At 56.9% G+C, this 21,516-nt stretch overlaps 1 protein-coding gene across 6 annotated transcripts in view; it reads right to left on the minus strand.

Moving 5' to 3' along the window:
- Positions 1-3,536: 3,536 nt before the first annotated feature.
- The window catches only part of HM13 (histocompatibility minor 13), a 37,887-nt gene continuing 19,907 nt past the window's right edge, over positions 3,537-21,516 (minus strand). Inside the window, exons 5-13 of one of the 6 annotated variants that reach the window (XR_002974670.4) lie at positions 20,681-20,766; positions 20,451-20,576; positions 19,669-19,726; positions 16,528-16,611; positions 12,781-12,817; positions 10,766-10,868; positions 6,550-6,635; positions 4,719-4,921; positions 3,537-3,966 (exon numbers count right to left, since the gene is read on the minus strand). Coding sequence is in view for 4 of the 6 variants with exons in the window: in XM_045194569.2 (XP_045050504.2) it covers positions 3,867-3,966; positions 4,775-4,921; positions 6,550-6,635; positions 10,766-10,868; positions 12,781-12,817; positions 16,528-16,611; positions 19,669-19,726; positions 20,451-20,576; positions 20,681-20,820 (881 nt within the window). In the remaining 2 variants the exon portion in view is untranslated. Of the gene's footprint in view, positions 3,967-4,718; positions 4,922-6,549; positions 6,636-10,765; positions 10,869-12,780; positions 12,818-16,527; positions 16,612-19,668; positions 19,727-20,450; positions 20,577-20,680; positions 20,821-21,516 lie in introns of all 6 variants that reach the window. The other 5 variants (XR_006655276.2, XM_024559152.3, XM_045194569.2 and 2 more) reach the window with 5 other exon arrangements.

Genomic DNA, 21,516 nt, shown 5'->3' on the forward strand with positions numbered 1-21,516 from the left:
AACATAATGTGAGAGTGTCCATTTACGTAGTGCCTACTCTGTCCCAGGTCCCCAGGACTGTCCCAGACCTGAGACATTCAACAAATCATTCAGCAGACCCTGCGTGCGCTCATCTCCCGGGCACTTGGCTGGGGCTGCTGGAGACGGCGCCATTTTCCGGGCAAGAAAACCAGGCAACAGGAGGGGAAACCGCCCCGAAGTCACAGAGTGATAATCATCCCCGTTTTAGTGGTGGGGAAACTGGGGCACGGAAAAGAGAAGCGACTTGCCCAAGGAAACCCGTCTCGTAGCGACAGAGGCCAGACTGCGAGGCTCCCACGGGTAGCCCGGCCTCCGCTAGCAGCCGCGCGCTGCTCCCCGGGGGGCGTGCCCAGCCCTGGGCCCGCCCCAGGCCCCGCCCCCGGCCCGGCCGCGTTCCAGGCAGCCCCCGCCGCCGTTCCTGCCCGTGTCGCTGGGCGGGCGGCCCATCTGGCGGCCTCCATGGGGGGGCGCGGGGAGGTGGCCCAGACTCGCTGGAGCCAGGCGCCTGCCGAGCCCAGGTGTGGCCGCGGCAGGGGAGGGGGTGTGCCTTCCTTCCCGCTCGGCCCTTCCTGACGCACCCGGGCAGGATGCAGCCGCGTCCCGCCCCTCAGCCTCCGCCTCCCACCGCACAGCCTGGAATCGTGGCGGGGGAATCCGAGCTCTGGGGGAGGGGAGCTGGCTGTAAGCCGCAGGCCCCGCTCGCCTCTTGTACCCGCTCCTTGTGAGACCCTGGTCAAACCTTGCCCTTTTTTGGGGAGGACTCAGTTTTCTCATTCGTGCAAGGACAGCTGGACTCCGACCTCCTGGATCTTCCAGGCTATGGCCTCGCCCCTCAGGGACCCCAGGCAGGATTGTGGGAGCCAGAGGCAGCTATTCTGTTAGGTCCTGACATTATACATTCACTCACCCATTTCCAGTTTGTCTCCCCATCACAACTCAGCCCAGGCGGGCCGGCGCGGGCGCAGACGCTTAACCTGTGTTCCCCACGGTGCCCATTGACTTGCATGCTGCCCCGCGCATAGCTGGTGCTGGGGCCTGAAAGGACATCTCAAGGCTTCACCCCCCAAAGCTGGAGCCTTGTCTCGAAGGGAGGTTCTTACCCATTTCACAGCTGAGGAAACAAGAGTGGGCAGGCCTGTTCCAGTCCCCCAGTGGCAGCCAGCCCTGCTCATTCAGACTCTTTCTTCTCATAAGCGGCCCCCAAGAAATGGAACCCAGAATCCAGTATCCTGACATGTCAAACAGCACCTCTGGTGAACATCATGGTCTGGGAAGCCAGGCACCCTGGGTTCAAGTTCCCTCTAGGAACTTAAGGTCTCTGCTTCAGTACCCTTCATCTGTAAATATGTTGGTACCTACTTTACAGGGTTGTTATAACAGAAGGATATTTCTGAAATACATAGCATAATGCTAGACACATGGTAAATACACATGGAAGAGCGTGCGCGCTTGGGCTGTCAGCAGGGCTGGTCTTCCCCTTTGCAGTCCCCTCCCATCCACTGTAATTAAGGGAGAGTGAGGCTGCAGAGACTCAGGCCTCGGGACAGAACTTGGGGGTTTTGGAGCAGTTTCCCAAGAATCCACCCCCACCTTGGGGTGAGGCTGGAACCAGGCCCACCCAGGGCCCAGCCCAGAAACCCACCCCCGCCTCTCAGGCGTGCAGGCCCAATCCGTGCCCGGCCTGGTGCCATTTTTCCATGGGACTCTGGCGGTGGCGGTTCACATCTGGAGTCTAGACTCGGAGGCTCTGCGGGCCGGGCCTACCGCCCGGGCTGGGCCACCGCTGCCCGCTGTTTGCTCAGCTGAAGCTGGTTAATTGGAATTAGAGTGGCCTCTGCGGTGCTGGCTGGCCGGGCGGGCCCTGGATGGCCGCTGCCGAGGTCTGTGGAACATCTGGCCCAGCCAGGACGGTCATTAGGTGGCAGGCGCCCGGCGCCACTGCCACCTCAGCCTCCGCCGGGGGCCGGCGGTGACTCAATGAGGCCTTTGTGGACCCTGGGCCGCAGAGCCAACCGCACTGTGTGCCTGGGCTGCCTGCCTCATCTGCCGCCCTCAGAGGGGCCTTGTTCCAGGACCACACGGCCTTCCCTCTGGAGGCAGGGAGAGTGGGAGAGATCCGAGAAGGCCCTGAAAGGAACCCACACCCCCCATCCAGCTGAGAGGGGCCTCTGACACTTCCTACCCTTTCTTTTCTTCCCATAAAATCCTAGGCCCAGAGAAGTTGGATGGCTGGCTCAAAGGTGCCCAGCACACCAGCCACAGTGACTCAGGCCCAGGAAGTGGAAAGGAGTTGCGCAGTCCTCAGGGAGCTCTGGGAGTTGGTTCGGATTGCACGAGGCCAAGTCCATGCCTACGGGCCAGCTGCGTCAACCCTCTCATTTACACGATGGGGCTCGTATTATATCACCCAAGCCTAAGACTGTGAGAACCAAGGGACATCCTCTACTGAGGTGCCTGGTACAAGTAACAGCTCAATACCTAGCGAGCTTATCGCAGAACTTCTGATTCTTAGCTCGTCCTTGTCTTTTAGGCACCTCCAAACTGTCTGGAAGTCCCTGTTATCAACAGTCTTTGAACCTGAAGCTTGGTCAAGGGACTGGGAGTTGAAGGACTGAGACTCGGGCCAGTGGGCACCCTCTCCCGTCTGTTTCTCCACCCAGTCACCCCACACCAGGCAGGTGCATGAGGGCTGTGCCCACTCCTCGCCTGACCCACCGGGAGTTCTCCTGCAGGCCAGGGCTGCTGTCTTCTGCAAACCTTGGGCATGGATGGCCTCTTAGAAGTACTGGGCCGCTCCCTCCCCACCTCAGTTGCTCCAGTGGCTCTGGCCCTTGTGCTGTGACCAGAATTGTCCCCGGTGTGGGGGGGGGGGAGGTGGCTCCTAGGTTCAGGACCCTTTTGGCCTTGCAGTAGTCATGTTTGGAAGAACCCTGGGAATGACAGCGATGTGGCCTCAGCCTCCAGGGCAACAGAGTCCAGGTGCCCTCCAGCTGAAGCCACGTTGACAATGAGACCAGGGAGGCTGGCTCCTGCCAACCCGGGAATAAAATCTAAATTCTTCCCCGGGGACCACGAGGCCCTGCCCACTCCTCTGGCTTTACAGACACTGGTCCCTTTGCTAGGTGAGGCCAGCCTTTTGGCACCAACCCCTCATCTCCCTTGATGGGGTGGGTGGAGAGGTGATACATCCAGCACGTGGCCAAGGACCTTGCTCCCCCTGGTGTTGTGAGGATGGTGGTGAGGAAAACTGGATGGCTGGTGGGAGAGGAGGGCTCATGGGCCCCCTCTGCTGGCCCAAGGTCATTCTTGGGGTGCTGAGCTGGCAGGCTGGCCAGGCACTGGGTGGGTATCCAGGACAGAGGGGCCCAGTGATCAGGGCCTCCTCCCAGGTTGTGATAGTCCAGTCCTTAGGAAGAGGCTTACAGGAGAGTTTCTGGGTTGGAGGGTGAGAGCCAGTAGGCCCAACGTGAGATGCTGGGTGCAGAGAACCCAGGACCCCTCTAGGAGCACAATGGTCTGCCTGGGCAATGGGATGAGTTTTTAATACAAGGCAAAGTCAGTCCACAATACAAAAATCTAAAAATCAGACCCATTTTTCCCACCTGGCACCTGGGGCAGTGGGAGAAGTTGGGGGCTTCCTTTGCCTTCAGGTGATGGGGAGGGAGGGGCAGAGGAAGGCTAGAGACAGGCCAGAGAAGGGGAAGAGGGAAACGGGTAGCAGGATCCTGCTGCCCCCGCCCCTCCCCAGAGTTGCCAGGCCTCTGGCGCCCTCTGCCTGTGCAAGCCTGTGCTGGTCCGTCCCTGCCTGCCTGGTGTGGTCCTCCGAGGGTCAGGCAGCGGCCACATCATTTGTCCTTCTTCTCCTGCCCCTTTGATGCTGAGGCCTCTGTTCCTTCTTTGGGTTCTGTCACAGCTGCTGAATCCTTAGGATTTGATTCCTCGTAACTGACAAAAAAAACACACAAAACAATAAAAACAACACATTTAGAGGAGCGGGAGAGCAGGATCTTCGTGCCCCACCGGCCATCCCACTGTCCAGGAAAACCCCTGGGCTCACGAGGAACGTCAGCACCCTTCGTACCACCCAGCCTCCTCCAGGACTTGTACCCGCCCCACTGTGCGCCCTCCTGAGACAGGCGGCTCTGCTCTCCCAGTGCCCCGCGGTGCCCAGGGCAGTGGCACATGGAGGACAGGCTGGGCTTTGGCTTCCTGACTCTTCTGCTGGCGACAGTGGGGAAACAAAGGGGCAGCCAGGACGAGGCTACGGGAGGCGGTTGCTCTACTGGCAAGCGGCAAGGTGCCACTCTCGAAGGCGGACGCCCTGGCTCAACTCTTACTATGGGCTCCACTTATTGAGCAATGGAGTTCACGCCAAGGACAATAGCCGTATTTCCTCACCAGATCGGCCCTGTGAGGCAGAATGCACCCACTTACAGATGAAGAAAGAGAAACTTTGAAAGAAGAAAGTGACTTGCCCAAGATTATACATGTACAGCTAGTAACAGTCTCTGCCGCTCTATGACAAGGGCCGTTGACATCCACTCCCTCACGAGAGCCCTCCATTATCGGTGAGGACACTGAGCTCCGGGCTGCCCTGCTCCCTGGCCTGCCTGAGGGTTGTGGAGGAGCTGCCTCTTGCAGCTTGCCCCTGGCTACGGTCCCTACCCTGTCCACTGGAGCTGGGGTGTCTGCCCTACCTTGGGCCCCGGGGCAGTGGGGGGAAGCGGGCAGGTGGGCACCCGCTGGGCATTACATGGCGCTGGGGTTCTGCGGGCGCCGGCGGCGAGGGCCAGCTAGCTTCTGCTGCATGGAGTCGGCCAGGCTGGCGGGGGAGCCCGAGACCGTGGGGAAGTGGGTGAGCCTCGGGGTATGAGGCAGGATTTCCGCGGAGGACTCGTAGCTGCGAGAGACAGATAGAGATACAGAAAACAGAGATGGCGAGGGAAAGACTGAAAGGACAGAGACGTCTCTTCCCGGGCGCAGGGAGCAGAACTGTGTCTGTCTGTCTCTCTCTCTGCACTTTGAGGCTCTCTGGGAAGAAGCCACTGCTACTCGGAGAGTGAGAAAGGAAAGGTGTGCCGACACAAGGGGACACGAGGCAGCGGGCGCTAGAGGTCTGCGGGCTGTGGAAACGCCCTTCAGACACGCTGTCGCGTGAAACATCAAGACGCGGACGCTCCGAGCGCCACCTTCGGTGCAGCAACATGTACCCACACACTTGGTCTTAGGTGCAAAGATGTCTCTGAACGAGGCCACACTGTGAAAGAGCTGGCCTCTGGGGGGTGGCTGGGGCACTGAGGGTGTTGTCCCGCTCGTGGAATTCTGAACCACCTAAGTGTGTTGCCTATTTGAAAAGAGAGGGGGAGTGCCAACAAAGGGAAAGTAAAGCAAAGGGTAGGGTGGAGAATTAGGGAGAGACAGAAAGAGACGAGAGAGACCACCTACTTTTTCACTTCAACCTAAGAACCTCCTGAAGGGTGGGGGCGGAAGGACGGGGTGAAGTGTCTACACAGCTGGGGTCCAGAGCTTGACCCCATGTGGACACAGCAGGGCTGGGGCTGGACTGGGTGAGAGCCAGAGGGTGAGGGCAGGAGCTGAGCTCAGGGATCAGGTCTTACCCCTGCCTCCAAAGCGCCCCCAGATTTGACACCAAGTTCACTTGCAGCTTTGTCTCAGAGTCCCCAAGGCCTTGCCAGGCCAAGAGATAAGGGCAGTCAGGCTGGGAGCTTGGGGCCTCTAGGCAGGGCAGGTACGGGGGAGGGGTGAGTCACAGGTTCCCTTGGAGGCAGCCAGGTGCACAGAAGGCCCTGGCGGGCGCTCCAGGGACAACTTGGAGGCCAGGCAGGTGGAGCTGGGTGGAAGGCCTGAGTGGGCAGCTTCAACTGCAGCTGGCAGCTATTTCTGGGTCCCTGGCAGGCGGGGTCAGTGGTGCTGGGGAGCAGACACCTGCTAGAGTCACGCAGGCTTTGGAGTGTGGGTGGGGCTGTGCCCGGGGTGTGGCTGGTGTGCCACATGGCCACAGGGAAGGGGTATGTACGTGACTGAGAGAAACCAGCTAACTGTGGGTTACAGGCACAGAGGTGCCTGGACAGGGACCCACACTTGATTTCTCATCTGGGACCCCTCCCACCTCACTGGAGGCCCCCCTTTTCACTCCCACGTGAAAGCTGAGGGGTGGGGAAGGACATGCCTGGAGTCACACACTCGGTGGCACAGTAGATGGCAACTCAGGACGCCTGAGTGAGGCAGCCTGGGGGGTGGGGGGCATTCTACACCAGCTAGTCCCTTCTCAAGACAGCTGGCCTTTGGCTGTGGGGGCTGTCTGGAGAGACCCAGGTCCTTGGCTCCCCTGGCTCCTGGCCCAAAGAAAGGTTCTTGCTGGGGCCCACGGGTCACGCACCCACACGCGGGTGGCAAGGCTGGTGGTGGGACAATGCTCCCCGGAGACGTGTGCGAACAGCCCCAGCAGGCCCCACTGGCTGCCTAGGCGGGCCGTGCCGTGCAAACGTCTGTCCCTGCCCCACTCACCTGAACATCTCTGTCACTTCTCCCTTGACCAGGGCCACCAGGACAGGGAAACCGATGCAGGCAGGGACCAGGTACAGGAGGGCAGGCTGTAAGAGGACACGGGCTGGTGAGGTGGTGCTGGGTAGAACATTACCCCAGCCCTGTCCTGGGCACGACAGAGACAGCACTGACCAGGTTCACTGAGCCAGTCAGTGGCTGGGTCTGAATCTGGGGCTCCCCGATTCCCAGGCCAGGCTGCCCCTCCCTTGGAGGGAAGGCAAGAAACCCAAAGAAACTCAAGTATGAAGGGTGCTCAGGGGTCCAGCTGGCAGCATCTCGGTCACCTAGGACATTAGGTTCTACCACGCGACCTCCTGGTTTAGCCCTATTCCCAGAGACCCTCCTTCCCTAGGTCTGGGGCTAGAGGTTCGCATTTTTAACAAAAGCCTCAGGAAACGCCGAAACAATAACATGACGAAGCTGATGACATAGATGCGATGGGTGGGGCACTTGCTGTGCCCTGTCCTGGGGTCACCCAGCTGGTCGCTGGCTCTCCCAGATTCAGCACACACAGGTGGTCTGGGCCCGAAGCCGGCGCTGAGCTGCCTTGTGAACCTGGGTTTGGAGGACAGCAGTGGTTCCAAGAGTGCTTATTCACGGAGCGCCTCTGTGCATCCCAAGCTCAGGCCTCCCAGGGGCTGTTTCAGTCCATCTGTGCACCCCTCCGGAATGCCTTCTGCGTGCACAGGAAGGGGGGCTGATGCTCTGGGAGGGGAGGGCACAGCCCAGGCCTTCGAGGGTTAAATGGTTAACTGGGGATCAAAACTCTGGCACATTAGACTCTAAAGCCATTTTTTCCCTTGTAGCATCTCAGTGGGATGTCATTCTTCAACCCTCCATGGCCCCAAGGCTCTCGGCCTGAAGCCCCCAGCTTCCCTCTCTACCTCCACCTGACCACACGGGCCTCATTTCGGCCCTGCCACCTTCAGCCTCAGGACCCCTGCATGTGTACTCGATGCAGCCTGAGGAAGCCCCTCCCCCTCTGCCTAGATCCCCTTCCTTCAGAACTTAGCTCAGCTGTGACTTCCATGGGGAAGCCTTCCCTCGCATGGAATCAGGACCTCCTGTCACACACTCTCAGGGCCCCCTGAAATCTCCGCAGCGTGCTCCAGCAATTCTGAGCAGAACATCCCTGTGCTACTGCAGACCGCAGCCTCTCCCCTGCTGGACTGGGAACTCGTGCAGACAGCATCACAGCCGTCTTGTTCACGGCTGGATGCCTGGCCCTCGGAAGGGAGCCAGGTAAACACTGAGCAAACGGTGTCTTCGTGGATGCTCACAGAGTTAAGAGGATGCATTGGAGATGACTGGGTGAAGAAACACTATTCCTAAGGCCAAGCCAGCCCCTAGCCAGCGAACTGGGGTCCACAGCCCTGCCGAGTGTGACACTCAGATCATCTTTGGCAAACGTTTTTCTGGCTGAGAACCATAGCATCACATTAAATTACCCTGGAATCTAATAACAGCATAAATACTAGCATCTGAGTTTCAGACAGGGGCAATAACTTGTCAAAGGTAACACAGACTGTCTGTAAGTGGTTGAGCTCGGATTTGAACCTGGGCAGCTGACCTCCTCCCACTGCATCACATCTCTGCTATGAGTGAGGCTTTGAGTCAAGAGCAACAGAACTCACAGTGACAAAGGTCTACACCAAACCTTATGAGAGGCAGCCAAAGCAGTGCTCACAGCTGATGGGAGGGGCTCCCTTGGGAGGCAGCAAGTTTGTGATTATCAGGAGGACACAAGCCTAGTATTTTCTTTCCTCTCAAGGCACCAGGGAAGCTCTCCTAAGCTTCCCTGGTGAGCAGGGGGCCGGGACTCCTGGCTTTTCGTCCTGCCTTGGCTTTGCCGTGACCACAGCTGAACCACTCCTCTGTCTCTGTACCATGCGAGTACCCGATCACCTCTGAGGGTTGTTCTAGAAGGCTTCTAGACCCCTGGCTTAGAGTGGCTTTGTTTTTCAAAGATCCTCACCCCAGGACATGTTTATTAACGTGAGGGGGGTGGAGAGGGAGGGAGAGATGTGAGAAACATGGGTCTGTTGCCTTCCACATATGCCCCGACCAGGGATCGAACCCATAACCTTTTGGTGTATGGGATGATGCTTCAACTAACAGCCACCCGGCCAGGGCTAGAGTGGCTTTTTGATAGAGATTCAATGGGTTGAGGACCGTGTAGGTAGGAGATCCTTACCAAGGGAACCACTGGCACTGGGACTGTATGTGTCTTGAAGAGGGAGAGGGACTTCACAGAACAGGCTCCCCTTCCCTGTCCTGGATCTCCTTCCCAAGATTTCTAGGGAGATGCCCACAGGGATGACTGGGAAGAATGGCTTGGCTGCTGCTGGGGAGCAGCACAGGCCTGGGCCCAGGGGACAGAACTCCAGGCTCCAATTGGGGCCCAGCTTGACTTGCTAGGTAACCCAGGAAAGTCTCCTTTCCTGTCTTAGCTTCAGTGTCCCCCACAAGGAGAGGGCCACCTCTCCTGCCTCTGCCCAGCTGTGCAAGAGCTCCCAAAGGAATCCTCTCAGTGTCTAGCCATGGCAGAAGGCAAGCCTGCCACCTGGTGGCTGCTGGGGGAATGGCTCTGAGCTTTGAAAGGAACTGGCTGGAGAGAGCTGGAGAACAGCCCTCTAAGCTCCTTCCCGATCCAGGCTCGGTCACTCCCTGAGACCTCCTTGCAAAGTACAGGTGACTCTCAGCTTGCACAGACCCCAAAGCTGTTTTAGAGAAGACAATGAGAGGTGGCTCCCATTGGTGCTTGGTTTCTTCACCTATGGGGTAGAGGACCTTGGATCTTCGGTAAAATAATGCTAGTATCTAATAAGTACTGTAGATATGTAAATAGTATAACTAAATGAGTGAGCAGGTGAAAGGGTTTACGTCGGTGCCGGCACAGAGTAACTACTCAACAGCTCTTGTGATTAATCTGAAGGTGTCTCCTCTGCAGCTGGTGCCCTGGTGGGTGGAGGGGGGCGGGGAACTGCAACAACACCGACAGCTAATACTACCGGGGACGAGCATGATTCTAAGCACTTTACTTATATTAACTTACTTCATCCCCAGGCAACTCTAAGGTGGCTACTGTTATTTACCCTCATTTCCTGGTTTTATCCACCTATGAGGAAAATCAAGTGTAAGGCCAGCAGCCTGCCCAGGGTCCTGCAGCCAGCAGACGGAGGGGTCTGGATTCCCACCAGGGCTCCCCGCCCCCCCGCCGCACTGCCTTCCCCAAAGCTCGGGGCTCAGATTCCCCATGACACAGGTTTGAATCGCGGCTCCACCGTGTACTTGCTGTCTGGCCTCTGAACTCCAGCTTCCTCACCTGTTAACAACGACCCTCCTGAAGTCCCGAGCGAAGCCTGGCACACGGGAAGTGCTTTTATTCCAGTAAAGAGTAATGCTGTCTGCTTACTTTGCCCTCCAGTCTTCCCCTCTCCGGGTCACACTGCCAATAGCTCCCGGCCCCCACCCCACCCCAATTCACTCTGTGGCAACTCCATACCCACACTGGTGAGACAAGGAGGCAGAGCCTGGTCAGCTTGGGGAGTTGGGGGGAGGGGCCTCAATACTCCATCACTCATCCGGCAGGGCGGGCACTGGGCTGACATACCCAACACCCACCCCAACCCCATTCTTCTGTCTTCCCCTCAGAGGCTGAGAAGTCACACCCTCTCTTTCTTAGACTCCCTGCAGCTGGGGCCACGTGACACTGACCTCGCCCATGAGATATGGGCAAAATCTGCCTATTTATTTTAGAGAGAGGGAAAAGGAGAGAAAAAGAGAGGAAGAGAAACATCGATCAGCTGCCTTCTGCATGCCTCCTACTGGGGACCTGATCCACAACTCAGACATGTGCCCTGATCAGGAATCGAACCAGTGACCTTTTGGTTTGCAGGCTGGTGCTCAATCCACTGAACCACACCAGCCAGGGTGGTTTTGCCCTTTCGATGAGGGCAAGAGGCATGGCTGGTAGTGTTCGTCCTCCTTCTTGCCATTCGTGAGTGTGCTGCCTGAAGCAGAGGAGGTCTTCTCGCAACAGCCACAAGTGACAGGACAAGGTAATCAGACACACTTGCCCTGACGTCTCTGGGTAACGCCTACCTCTGCATCTGACAAATACACCTTGTTACCCGCAGTGCAGCATTCCTGAGACACAGAGGGCGGCCCTGCTTACCTGGGCGTGCTTAAAGATGTGCATGATGAAGATGGTAAGGCCCAGGCCGAAGATGTAGGCCGCGAAGCTGGTGTAGAAGTAGGTGTGGGTGTTCTTCTTCAAGCTTCAGGGAAGCGGTGGGGGGAAAGAGGAGGAGGGTTAGATGCAGGCCTCCGTTCTGAGGGGCAGCTGGGAAGAGACCCTGCAGGCTGTGAGGTGGCTGAGAGCTCTGGGCTGGGACAGCCCAGGGGTGGGTGTGCCCTCTGGAACTGCCCTGCTATGTGTCTTTGGCCATGTCACTTTCCTTCTCCAGCCTCTGTTTACTCACCTGCAGAACGGGGAAACCACAGCTATCCCTCTGGTGGTTCTAAATATCAAATGCTCTAACCTAGCACAGTGGCTTAAGATTCTAGCCACCATAAAAATCACCTGGAAAACTTGTAAAAAAACCAAACAAACCCAAAAACCAGAATTCAGGCCCAATTCCCTGATCTAACAGGTCTGAAGCAAGGTCCGAGAGTGCACATTTTGGAAAAACCCAGGGGAATCTGATACAGGTGGACCGTGCTTTTAGAGAAACTGTAAAGCTAAGTTATTAACTTTTAAATGCAAGCAGTGCAAGTAATAGTTCAGTGACCCGTTGTGAATACTGCGCAGATGCTGGCTGACTGCACGGGCAAACGCCAGTGACTTCCTGGAGGTGACTCATCCAAGATCAGCCTCAGAACAGCTGCGTCACATGCAGCCCGGCACTGCCATTACATGACTTTCCTTTACCATGCCAGCTCATGGCCTCCGCGTGTCCCCAGCACCTGGGACAATGCCTAGCAACATTTGTGAAGTGGACAAGTACTTCTGACCCCCTTGCTCTGGCTGTTTCTAAGCCTTGAGCTGCAAGCACATTGAGAGCTATTCTGCTGTGAAGCCTGGGGTGCAACTGACTCCCTTTGGGAATGTCGCACACATTCTGGAACCAGCTCTAAAGGGCTTGCTTATCCTGCAAGTCCAGGCTGGGAGTGAGGTTCTGCCTCTGAGGATGCTGGCAGCTGAATACGTGTCCCCAGCAAACAGTCCAATGACTCTTGTGGGTTTCTCTTTGCGTCACCTCTGAATAGCCAAGAACAGAGCTGGCTGGCACAGATGGGCCTCAACTCACAAACTGGCCAGGTCCTTTCCAAAGGCTGTGTTCGTGAGGTCCAGGGTGGCACTGCGCCAATGACCCAGATGGACGCGAGCGGGAAAAGGCTAAGTTTCACGTGCGAACTGGACGTCAGTGATGCTGGTACCAAGTTTCTCATTATCGCTGTCAATACAATGATTGCTTTTGCAATTACTGGGCATGAGGAAATGAAGTTCATAAACCGCCTCAAAGTCAAGTGCACACCCGGCAGCCCTCCACTGCGATGACTGAATGTCACCTGCTGGTGGCAGGTCCAGCTGCCAGGGTGCATTATTGACTCAAGTGCAACCTTTCCTGTGTTTTAACTGGCGAGTCAGGCTGGCCCCTTTCTCTCCCCCTTGTGCTCACTTCACTTTCTGCAGTGGACTGAAAATCTGCGTAAGGAGAGAGTGGGGAATGGCCAGAGCAGCTGGGCCATGGTGACCTGACCCCAGGCTGATAAAAAAAAGATAATGACCGTGACTGCAGCTGGATTTCCCCGGGAGCTACTGAGGTCAGCCTGTGCCCAGCACTCTCCAGATCCGCTCGATACTCCTGAGGGAGGAACTCTTGTTTACCACTAATGTAAGGATGAGAAACTGTCTGGAAAAGGTCGGTTCACTTGCCAAGGTCAGAGGGAGAAGCGCTGTGTGTTTAAATTCTCTGGCCTGTGAGTCTTCACTTTTTTTTTTTTTTTTTGGCCACATGGGTTCTTTGAACACTTAGAACCTCAAAATCCAAAATGCAGATAAAATCAGAATTGCTCTGGCTGCTGTGGAGGTGCAGGGTCTGGGCCCCTGAAAGCCACTGGAGAACCCCGCCAGGGGAAGGCCGCTCACTCATGGGGCCTGAGGGTTAGGGGTCCTAGGTAGCTCACCTGATGTCAAAACGCAGGAGCAAGGCAATGAAGATTCCTGTGGGGAGAAAGCCAGCGTTAGACAGTGGCAGGGAAGCCAGCACTTCAGGAGATGTGCCCCCTGCCTGGGCCAGGGAGGGACCAATACACAACCGGGTCCCCAACCTGCTATTCCCAGTCATGGAGCAATCGATGGGGCCAAGGGAGCGGCCAACACTGCCAGCTGCCAGCAGAAATCCTGTTTCTCTACCATCTGGCCTAGAACAGTGTGGTCCCCAGGAGTTTGCTTTGGCTTGGGACCACGCTGATCTGGCAGCTCGGAGCACTGTACTGTCACACTGGCTGCACCTATCCAAACGTGCACTGAGCATGGCTGGAACCAGGCCCTGCAGGCCATAGGGGTAGCCGAACCACGGCGCCCTCAGAGCTCAGCCACGGGGGCACGGGGTATGCATGCAGTTCGGGTAGAACCGGCCAGTGTAAGGTTGCAACTGTGAGAGGCTGCTTCCAGCATCCTGGGACGGTGTAGGAGGTGTGGCAGGGTGAGACCCAGGCTAGGGGGAGAGGGGGCAGAAGGGTGGGCTTCTTTGAGGAAGTGACACTTGCCAGGGAGAAGGAACAGCATGTGCAAAGGTCCTGAGGAAAGAAGGCTTGGGGGATGTGGCAGGAGCCAAGGTGGGCCGGTAAGGCTGCAGCCCAGAACAGGAGATGGCGGGGCTACACCAGCCGTGCAGGGTCCACTGGGCAGGAGGAGCTGGGTCTCTATCCCGAGCAAGGGGACACACTGGAAGAGCTCTAAGTGGGAGAACGACTCCAGAGCATTTGAAAAGACCCCTGTGGTGCCCGCAGGGAGAAAGAGCAGGAGTAAACAGACAGTTAGGGGGCTCTGCGAGGACTCAGGAGAGGGTGGTTATCCGTCCACCCTCTGCACCCCTATTCGCACTTCAATACCCAGACCCGCCACCCTGAAGCCTCGGAGTCCCTAAGACACACCCTCCGGCCTCTGGATGTTGCACACACACACGCCAGTCTGCGTCTCTCTCCCTCACTGGTCTTTGCGCTCAGCAGGTGAATCTCATTTAGTTGAGAGCAAGCTCTCAAGAACCAAAACATTCTTTGCCGATTAGAAGCACCGACTAGCAACACATGCTTGATTATATATTTTTTTAAAAGATTTTACTTTTACAGAGGGGAAAGAAGAGACAAAGAGAGGGACAGAAACATCGATGTGCAAGTGAAACACTGATTGGTTACCTCTTGAACACCCCCAAACAGGGACCTGGCTTTTAACCCAGGCTCGTGCCCTGACCGAGAATCAGACCGGCGACCTTTCGGTTCACAGGCTGGTGCTCAGCCCACTGAGCCACACCAGCCAGGGCCACACGCTTAATTTTAAAGAGGGAAATGAGTTAGTCCCCACTGTAGACTGTGTGTGAGTAGAGAGTTGGTTGAGTGGACAGCAAACAAATGCTGCCTTTCTGGAAACAAAGTGGGGAGTTTAGTGCCCCCTGGTGGCTGAACTCTGCAACTGTTCTCCAACTGATCCAGGGGTCAGAGCTCTGCCAAGAGCTTTCACTATTCCCGATGCATCTGGTCCTCAAAACGATGCTCTCCAGCAACCTGCTCCCAAGTGAAGAGTAGCCCTCGGGTTCTGTGAGGTACAATTCACTTCCATTTACTGTGACTGCTGAAAAACTTAGAGATATGTGGGTGCATGCAGAACTGCAGAGACGTCCCGTGAAGGCCTCAGGCCCAGACTACAACCAACAAGGACCCCGGGGAAGCCTGTGTGGGGGCCTGGGACAGACCTCCCCGCAGAGTGAACGAATGCTTTACAGGACTCAATTTCTCCTGCCTGCTGGAGCTGCCTCTTCCTGGGGAAGCGCGTCTCCCTGCCCCACGGCACTGCAAGGTGTGGAACACCTGGGTTCAAGACCATACCCTCTACGTTTCCACGGCTGCAGCCTAGTCTCTTTGAACCTCGGGCTCTTCATTTGCGAAATGGAAATGCCGTCTACTTCATCGGCTGCCGGGAGTGGCGACGACGACGTGTAAGCAGCACTGAGCGTAGTGCTCAGCTAACGGTCGCTGTTGTGAGGGACTTACTGCTGTAATACTGACTGTTCAGCAGCAGTTCTGACAGCGTCACCTTTTTTGGCAGTCGGACGGACCTGGTCCCAGTCCTGGCCCCGCTGCTTACAGTGTGTCAAGTTAGGGGAGTCCCCTCGCTCCTGAGCCTGTTTCCCTGATGGCACGAGAGAGAAAGTCTCCGCCTCACCACCATGCAAGTATCACAAAAGGAAAGCATCACAACACCCAGGTTACGAGACTCGCTATTACTTCCTGCAGTGGAAAACAAACTGGCTTTCGATTTGTTGCAAACGTTCTTTTTTTGCACATATTTCTATGCCTTATTCCCAGCTATTGTAATTTTTCTCTATCAATCTAATTGAATTTATCAGGGTGTCACAGGCTCACAAAACCACACAGGTTTCAGGAGTACAACTCATCAAAACATCTTCTGCACACGGCATCGCGCACCCCTCCCCCTGGCAATCACCACACTGTTGTCTGTGTCTATGTGTTTTGTATATATATAAAACATAGATGTTTATATATAATACACACATACACATGTATGTATATAAAACATACATTTTTGCTTAATCCCTTCCCCTTCTTTCCTCCAGTCCCCCAACCCCACTCCCCTCTGACAGCTGTTAGTCTGTGCTCTGTATCCATGAGTCTGTCTCCTCTGTTAGTTTCTTTTGTTTGGTAGATGCTACATGTAAGTGAGATCGGATGGTACGTGTCTTTCTCTAGCTGGCTTATTTCACTTTGCACAATACTCTCCAGCTCTGCCCATGCCGTCACAAAAGGTAAGATTTCCTTCTTATGAGCAAGCACTGGGGCCTTTCGAACCCTCCGGGACCAAGGGAACGGGTGTGCCCTTTGGATGTGCACAGGCCCATCGCCAGGCCCAGATCTGCGGACACAAATACCCAGACCTCAGCCACTGCGGCTGCCCTGAGTGGCAGCTCAGCTTTGCCCTTAGTCTCCTGACTGGTCGTTGAGCCGCTGGTGCCCCGAGAAGAGGCAAGGCCCTGTGGCCCCCAGGGAGGAGTGCCCACGATTGGCCTGCATCCAAGGGCACCTGCGTGCACTCCCACAAGTGCACTGACAAGCACCCACACGTTGGTAATGGGTTCAAGGGTCAGCTGGTGCAGACGAGAAAGCGTGTGCACATATGCCTCCGCCAAGAGGGCAGACCCAGGAGCCCACACCCACGGTACCCCCACATTTATGCACGCCGGCACATTTTCCCAGAGCCCTCTCGGCACTGGGAGGGGAGGACCAGGGGCCCCGGGCAGTCTGGCGCATCTGTACACTTGGGAACATCGGTGAGAGGAGTGGATGTGCAAGAGGGGTCAGGTTCTTTTCAGACTGTCGTGAAAAGTGTTGTTTTTTTAAGTGTGTTTCAGTCTGTCACACACACTCATTTTTGTTGAGTGAGGTCTGTCCACCCCAGCCAGAAGCTCCGGGAGGATACTCTTGCTCACTGCTTTCCCCCTGGCGCCCAGCTCAGGGCCTGGCACTCGAATGGGGCCCTAGAGCACATGTTTGGGGGGATTCCTTCAGCCAACCCTGGGCTGAGCCCAGGTCGGGATGCGGGGTCACCTTCCTCCCTCCCTTTCCCGTGGGGTAAGGCTGTCTGTTTCACAGTGCTGCTCCTCAGTCCAGGGAACCCCCCAACCCTAGCCCCGTCACCTGGGATGACGATATCGCCGAGCCCCAGCATGGCGAAGTTGTCCGCTTCAAGGCCCTTCTCCAGCAGATCCTGGGGAAACACCACTGCAGGGGGAGGCAGGGAGGCGAGGAGTTGGTGACAGCCCAGCTTACTTTGACCCCCAGCCCCTACCTCTGTTGTAGGGAGCTCACACAGCCGCATTTCTGGGTGGGGGGTTCGGACAAGGAGATGAGAGGATGCTGAGAGGCTGAAGGGCAATGTCTTTACTTGAAACCACAGCTGGTAGAGTGGGGAAGACGCTAGGACCATCTAGGTCAAAGGCGCAATGACTTTATCGAGTTATATAGCAACGCAACCCTCTGGTGAAGTGGGATCGACCCTAAAGCCAAGTGCAATATATGAAAGAGCCCACACAGTGCTGTCATCTAACGGCTTTCTGACTCAGTACGACGGGGGTCCGGACAGACAGGGGAGTTTGTTCGAAAGGAGGGGAGCCTGGGCCAGAGGCTCTTTCTGTGTCTTCGGGAGAACAGGCCACACCTACGAATTCCTCGCTGAACGTCTCTCACTCAGAAACCCTGCTGGCGGGCTTGTTCGGATTAAATGCAGACTGAGAGACACACCTCACACCTGTGTCTCTGGTCTGGTTATGGCAAGAGGCAGCCATCCCAACTGGATATCACCTTCAGGGCCCTGAGAGCAGAAGAGCAGTTAGGTGTGGGCTCCAGGGTCAGAACCCTGGCTCTGATGCGAGACCCACACAGGTGACTTAACGGCTCTGTGCCTTGGTTTTCTCACCTGTGAAACAGGTACAACAGCAGAAGTGAGCCCGCAGGGCTGCAGTGAGAATTAGAGGTCCGGCATGTCGTTAACTGGCCCCTCACGCCTCATTTCCTAACCCAGTCCCAACTCCATGTGCACGCAGCAGCCTCTGCGGGGGATGGATCGGGTGTGCTGTGGGGCACACACAGTCAGGACAACCTGGTCCCTCAATTCCTGACCTCCCTCGCTGCTTGGGGTGGTCATGTGACCCAGCTCAAGCCAATGGTTGTAGGCAGAGGCACACTGGGGGTTGTGGGTAAGCTGGTGCTTCCCTAATAAGCGTATAGCTGCCCTTCCCTGCTGATTTCTTCCTGCTTTGAATGCACAATCAGAGTGATTGACAGGTCTTCTCCTTCAATCCTCTCAGTTCTGGAGCCGTTCAATTCTCAGGGGCAGATCCGGAAATCAGGGTCCAAGCAGGATAAGCCTCTTTCCTAAGGCCTCACAGCCAACAAGTGTCACATCTGGGACTCAAGTCCAAGTCAAGTCCAGTGACTTCAACACAAGTGCGCTTAACCACTCTGCCACACCACCTCCGAGCTCTACTCCTGCAGTGGAGGGCAGCTGGCCTTCTCCCCAGCCAGAAAGCCAGATTCTAGGCACCAGAAGCCAGCTATGGCAGAGCCATTTCCCTGTTCAGAGCCTTCCAACGGCTCATCACTGCCTACCGCAGAGTGTCCAAGACCCCTGGCACGATAGCCTTGGCTGTCCCCAATCTGGCTTCTTTTCTGCTGCTCCCCAAAACTCAGTCACACTCCCTCCCTGAGCCTCTGCTCCCAGGGCCCTTCATAGTTTTCCGCTTCTAGCCCCTTGCGGAAGCTGCACTCACGCTGCCTTTCAAATGCCCACACTGCCCCTGCATGCTTGCTAAATGTGTAGTCATCCTTTATGACTCAGGGAAGCTCTTCTGACACCTGGGCTGGGTTCAGCCACCGAAGCACGTAGGGAACGCCTATCGCCCGGCTTGCCCGCATCTGGTCTCTTGCTCTGGGGAACCGTCCTCATCTGACACCCTTGGATCTGGGTGGCTGCTAATGCAAACACTGGGCCTCGAGGCACGGGGGAGAACAGTGACCCAGGCCCATTCATCCTGGCCCTCCGTCTCCCTGACGGGAGTGCCTGGCTCCTGGGCCAGGGCAGGCTCCATACATTTATTTAAGCCAAAGCTGGGAGAACTTGTTTCCTCGGGGCCACTGAACTGGGGCCGTCACCTTTAGGAGCAGTGTGGCCACGAGCCCCGTCCAGCTCACGGAGAGGTCCTGTCTGCTGCAGGGGAAAATGGGACTGTGGGAAAGGCAGCTACTCACTGACCCTCCAAGGCTGACTTCACTCTGACTGCTGTGAGCCAATGCCTCCCATGGAGCTCACTCCCTATTCATGCCTTGCCACCAGGACCCTCCCCTTCGTCTTTCCTGCCATGCCTGTGTGGGACGGCTTCTAATTTGGGTCTCCTGATCCCAGGAGCTCACTCCTGAATAGTCTAAGGCTTCAGCTCTAAGCTAATCATGCTTTCCCCCATCTCCCTTGCTGATGACTGTTTGGATTTGGGCCTGTGACCCAGTTCTGGCCAGTGAAATATAAGGGAGGCTGAAGGGAGAAGCATTTCTCTTTGATGAGAGAGACAAAGTTCCCTCTTTCCACTTCTGGACATGGCTGCGTGAGGAATCAATGCTGGGAACGGTGGCGGCCAGCTTGGGACCACGAAGGAATGAGTGTAAGGGATAGGCAGGCATGCTAAGGATGGTGGGGAGGGAGGAAGGAAGTCACCTCGGCCCTTGGTGACTCCAGCAAGGGTCAATGACCCACCCGAGGCGCTGCACCAGTGGGCTTGCTATCGTGTGCAACAGCAGAACTCCCACACTGTTTAAAGATGCTTGCAGCTGGGTTTTCTAATATTTATAAACTGTAAATAAACTGGAAAATATGACTGGAGCAGCATGAGGCACGTGGGACAGACAGTGCCCAACAGCCAGGTGCCAAAGGGATCCAGCGAGGGGCATGTCAGGCCTCCGCTTCTGCAGTGCCTCCGCATGCCCTGCCACAGATGCTTCAGCCACCGTCTCCATGCTCGCTTGCGTCCCAGCTCACCCCACAGCACACTGCTCTGTGACTTAGTGGCTGGAGGCCAGCACTTGGGCAGAGGGTGGCTGGGTGTGAACACAGCCCAATGCATCAATGAGGACAAGGAAACCAGGCTGGAGACAGAGGAGAGCTTAGAGGAGCATGAGGTGTGTGGGGAAGAGCTAAGGGACGGCTATAACCAAAACAGGGACCACAAGGGGAAGAAGGGTCAGTGGGGAGGGGGCAGAGGGGCTCCCCCTGTGGGGGTGGTCACTTACATTTTATTGGTGCCTCAAAGGACCTGGCCACTGTCACCATCACATTGGTGCCAAACACCTAGAAGGAGAAGAGAAGAGTCTGGAAGGAGGTAGGGACTGGGTAGGACAGAAGGGCTGACCTCAGGCTCCCCAGTGTCCTGCTGTGTGGGATCTGCAGGGAGAGGGCAGGGAACTGGGAGGGGCTCCAGAGCAGACGTGAAGGTGAGAATAGGTGGCCACCGACACCGGTCATACAGACACTCTACGGGGCTCCTGGTTCTGGGCAGCAAAGGGGGGCAACGCAAAGCAGTCAGAAAAAGGCCTCCGATGGCCCAGGCCAGGCACCCTATGTTTGTCCAGGGCTCTGCCTCTCCCAGCGATGCCCTTCCTTTATCATCCACTAAAGGGAGGAGAGGCTGCCTGAGGCTGGAGGAAGGTGGACCACGATCCCACAGCAATGCCTCTCGGCGAGAATGCGGTAGGCCCCTTGGCCCAGGGCTGTGTAGCCAGAGTGTGCAGACCACAGCAGCCTCTGTCCTCACCGCTCAGGGCCCGTGCTGGCCCGTTACTCAGCATTAACCACCCCTGCCAGGGCCACCCTGAGAGAGGAAGGTGGCTGACGGCATTGGGCACAGGGTGGGCTCCTGGCCAGTGGGGGACCTGCGTTCTCCTCCATTTTGTGGGTGAGGCCAACTGGGCCCACGGGGCACCTTCTCTGGGGCCCTGACTTCCAGGCCACAGCTGCAGCCCTCTGCCTGGTGACTCCTGCCTGGGCCCGAGAAAGGGAGAAGGTGGAGACTCACCCAGAAGACATCGTAGATGAAGAGGCCGCCCAGTAGGATGCAGCCGGTGCTGACGTTGTTCAGGTGCAGGAGCTCCACCCCGTTGAGGGAGAAGGCCAGGCCAAAGAGGTTGTTGGCAATCCAGTGCTGGGGAGGAGGGCAGTGAGACCAGTCCACTGTGCCCCCTTGCCCTGCCCATCCAGTCCCCCACTGCTCCCCCGTGAACCTCATCCCAGGCCCGGGCTACTGACCTTCCTCAGCAGGTACCAGACGCCCACGATGCTGCTCAGGCCCAGGCACACGAGGTCCTTGGTGTCAAACTCATAATTGATGAGGTCTGGGCAGAGAGGCCGGGTAAGTCCACTCCCCGGGGCGGGGCTGCCCCTCCCACCTGTCAGCCCCTGGACGGAGGAGGGCATGGCTGTGGGCACTGTCAGAGGCTCATAGGCAGGGGGTGCTCACGGGAGCCACCCCCAGCCCCTCCACTTTCCTAGAGGGAACGGAAGCTCAGAGAGAACACAGGCCTACTGCTATGGTGTGCGGGGTCAGTGGGAGGGGCTGGAAGCACAGGGGCTGCACCTAAAGGTGGGGGACACTGGGGGAGGCAGTTCTCTTTCTGAGCTTCAGTCTGTATCTGTAAAATGAGGATCATGTCCCCTCCCTGATAGGCTGCTGTGGGGAGCAAGTGAGATGGTCCTTACAAAGTGCCCGGCACACAGCGGGCGCTCCATCAGTGCCAGCTGCCACTGAGCCCGGGTCTTTAGCAAGGTCCCAGTACTTTCAGGAATCTTTCTATTTTGCCACCAAAGGAATCAAGAAGGCTGCAGGCAGCCCCAAATCACTAGCAGGGGAGGAAGAAGGTAGGAGATGGGGCCTGGAGAAGAAGCAGAAGGGAGTCCCTGAGTCAGCTCCTGTGGGAGAGACCAGTCTCCATCACTTCCACGTTTCCTACTCAGGGAGCCCAGAGAGGCGGGCCTTGCTCAGGGCCACAGAGCAGAGCGCAGTCGCTCTGTTCAGATCCCAGCGGGTAGCAGACCGCTGGTTGGCCCCATTTCTGTCCTTTCCTCTGTGGTAACAGCACCCTGAT

Source organism: Desmodus rotundus, chromosome 6 (assembly GCF_022682495.2).
Source record: "Desmodus rotundus isolate HL8 chromosome 6, HLdesRot8A.1, whole genome shotgun sequence".
Taxonomy (NCBI): domain Eukaryota; kingdom Metazoa; phylum Chordata; class Mammalia; order Chiroptera; family Phyllostomidae; genus Desmodus; species Desmodus rotundus.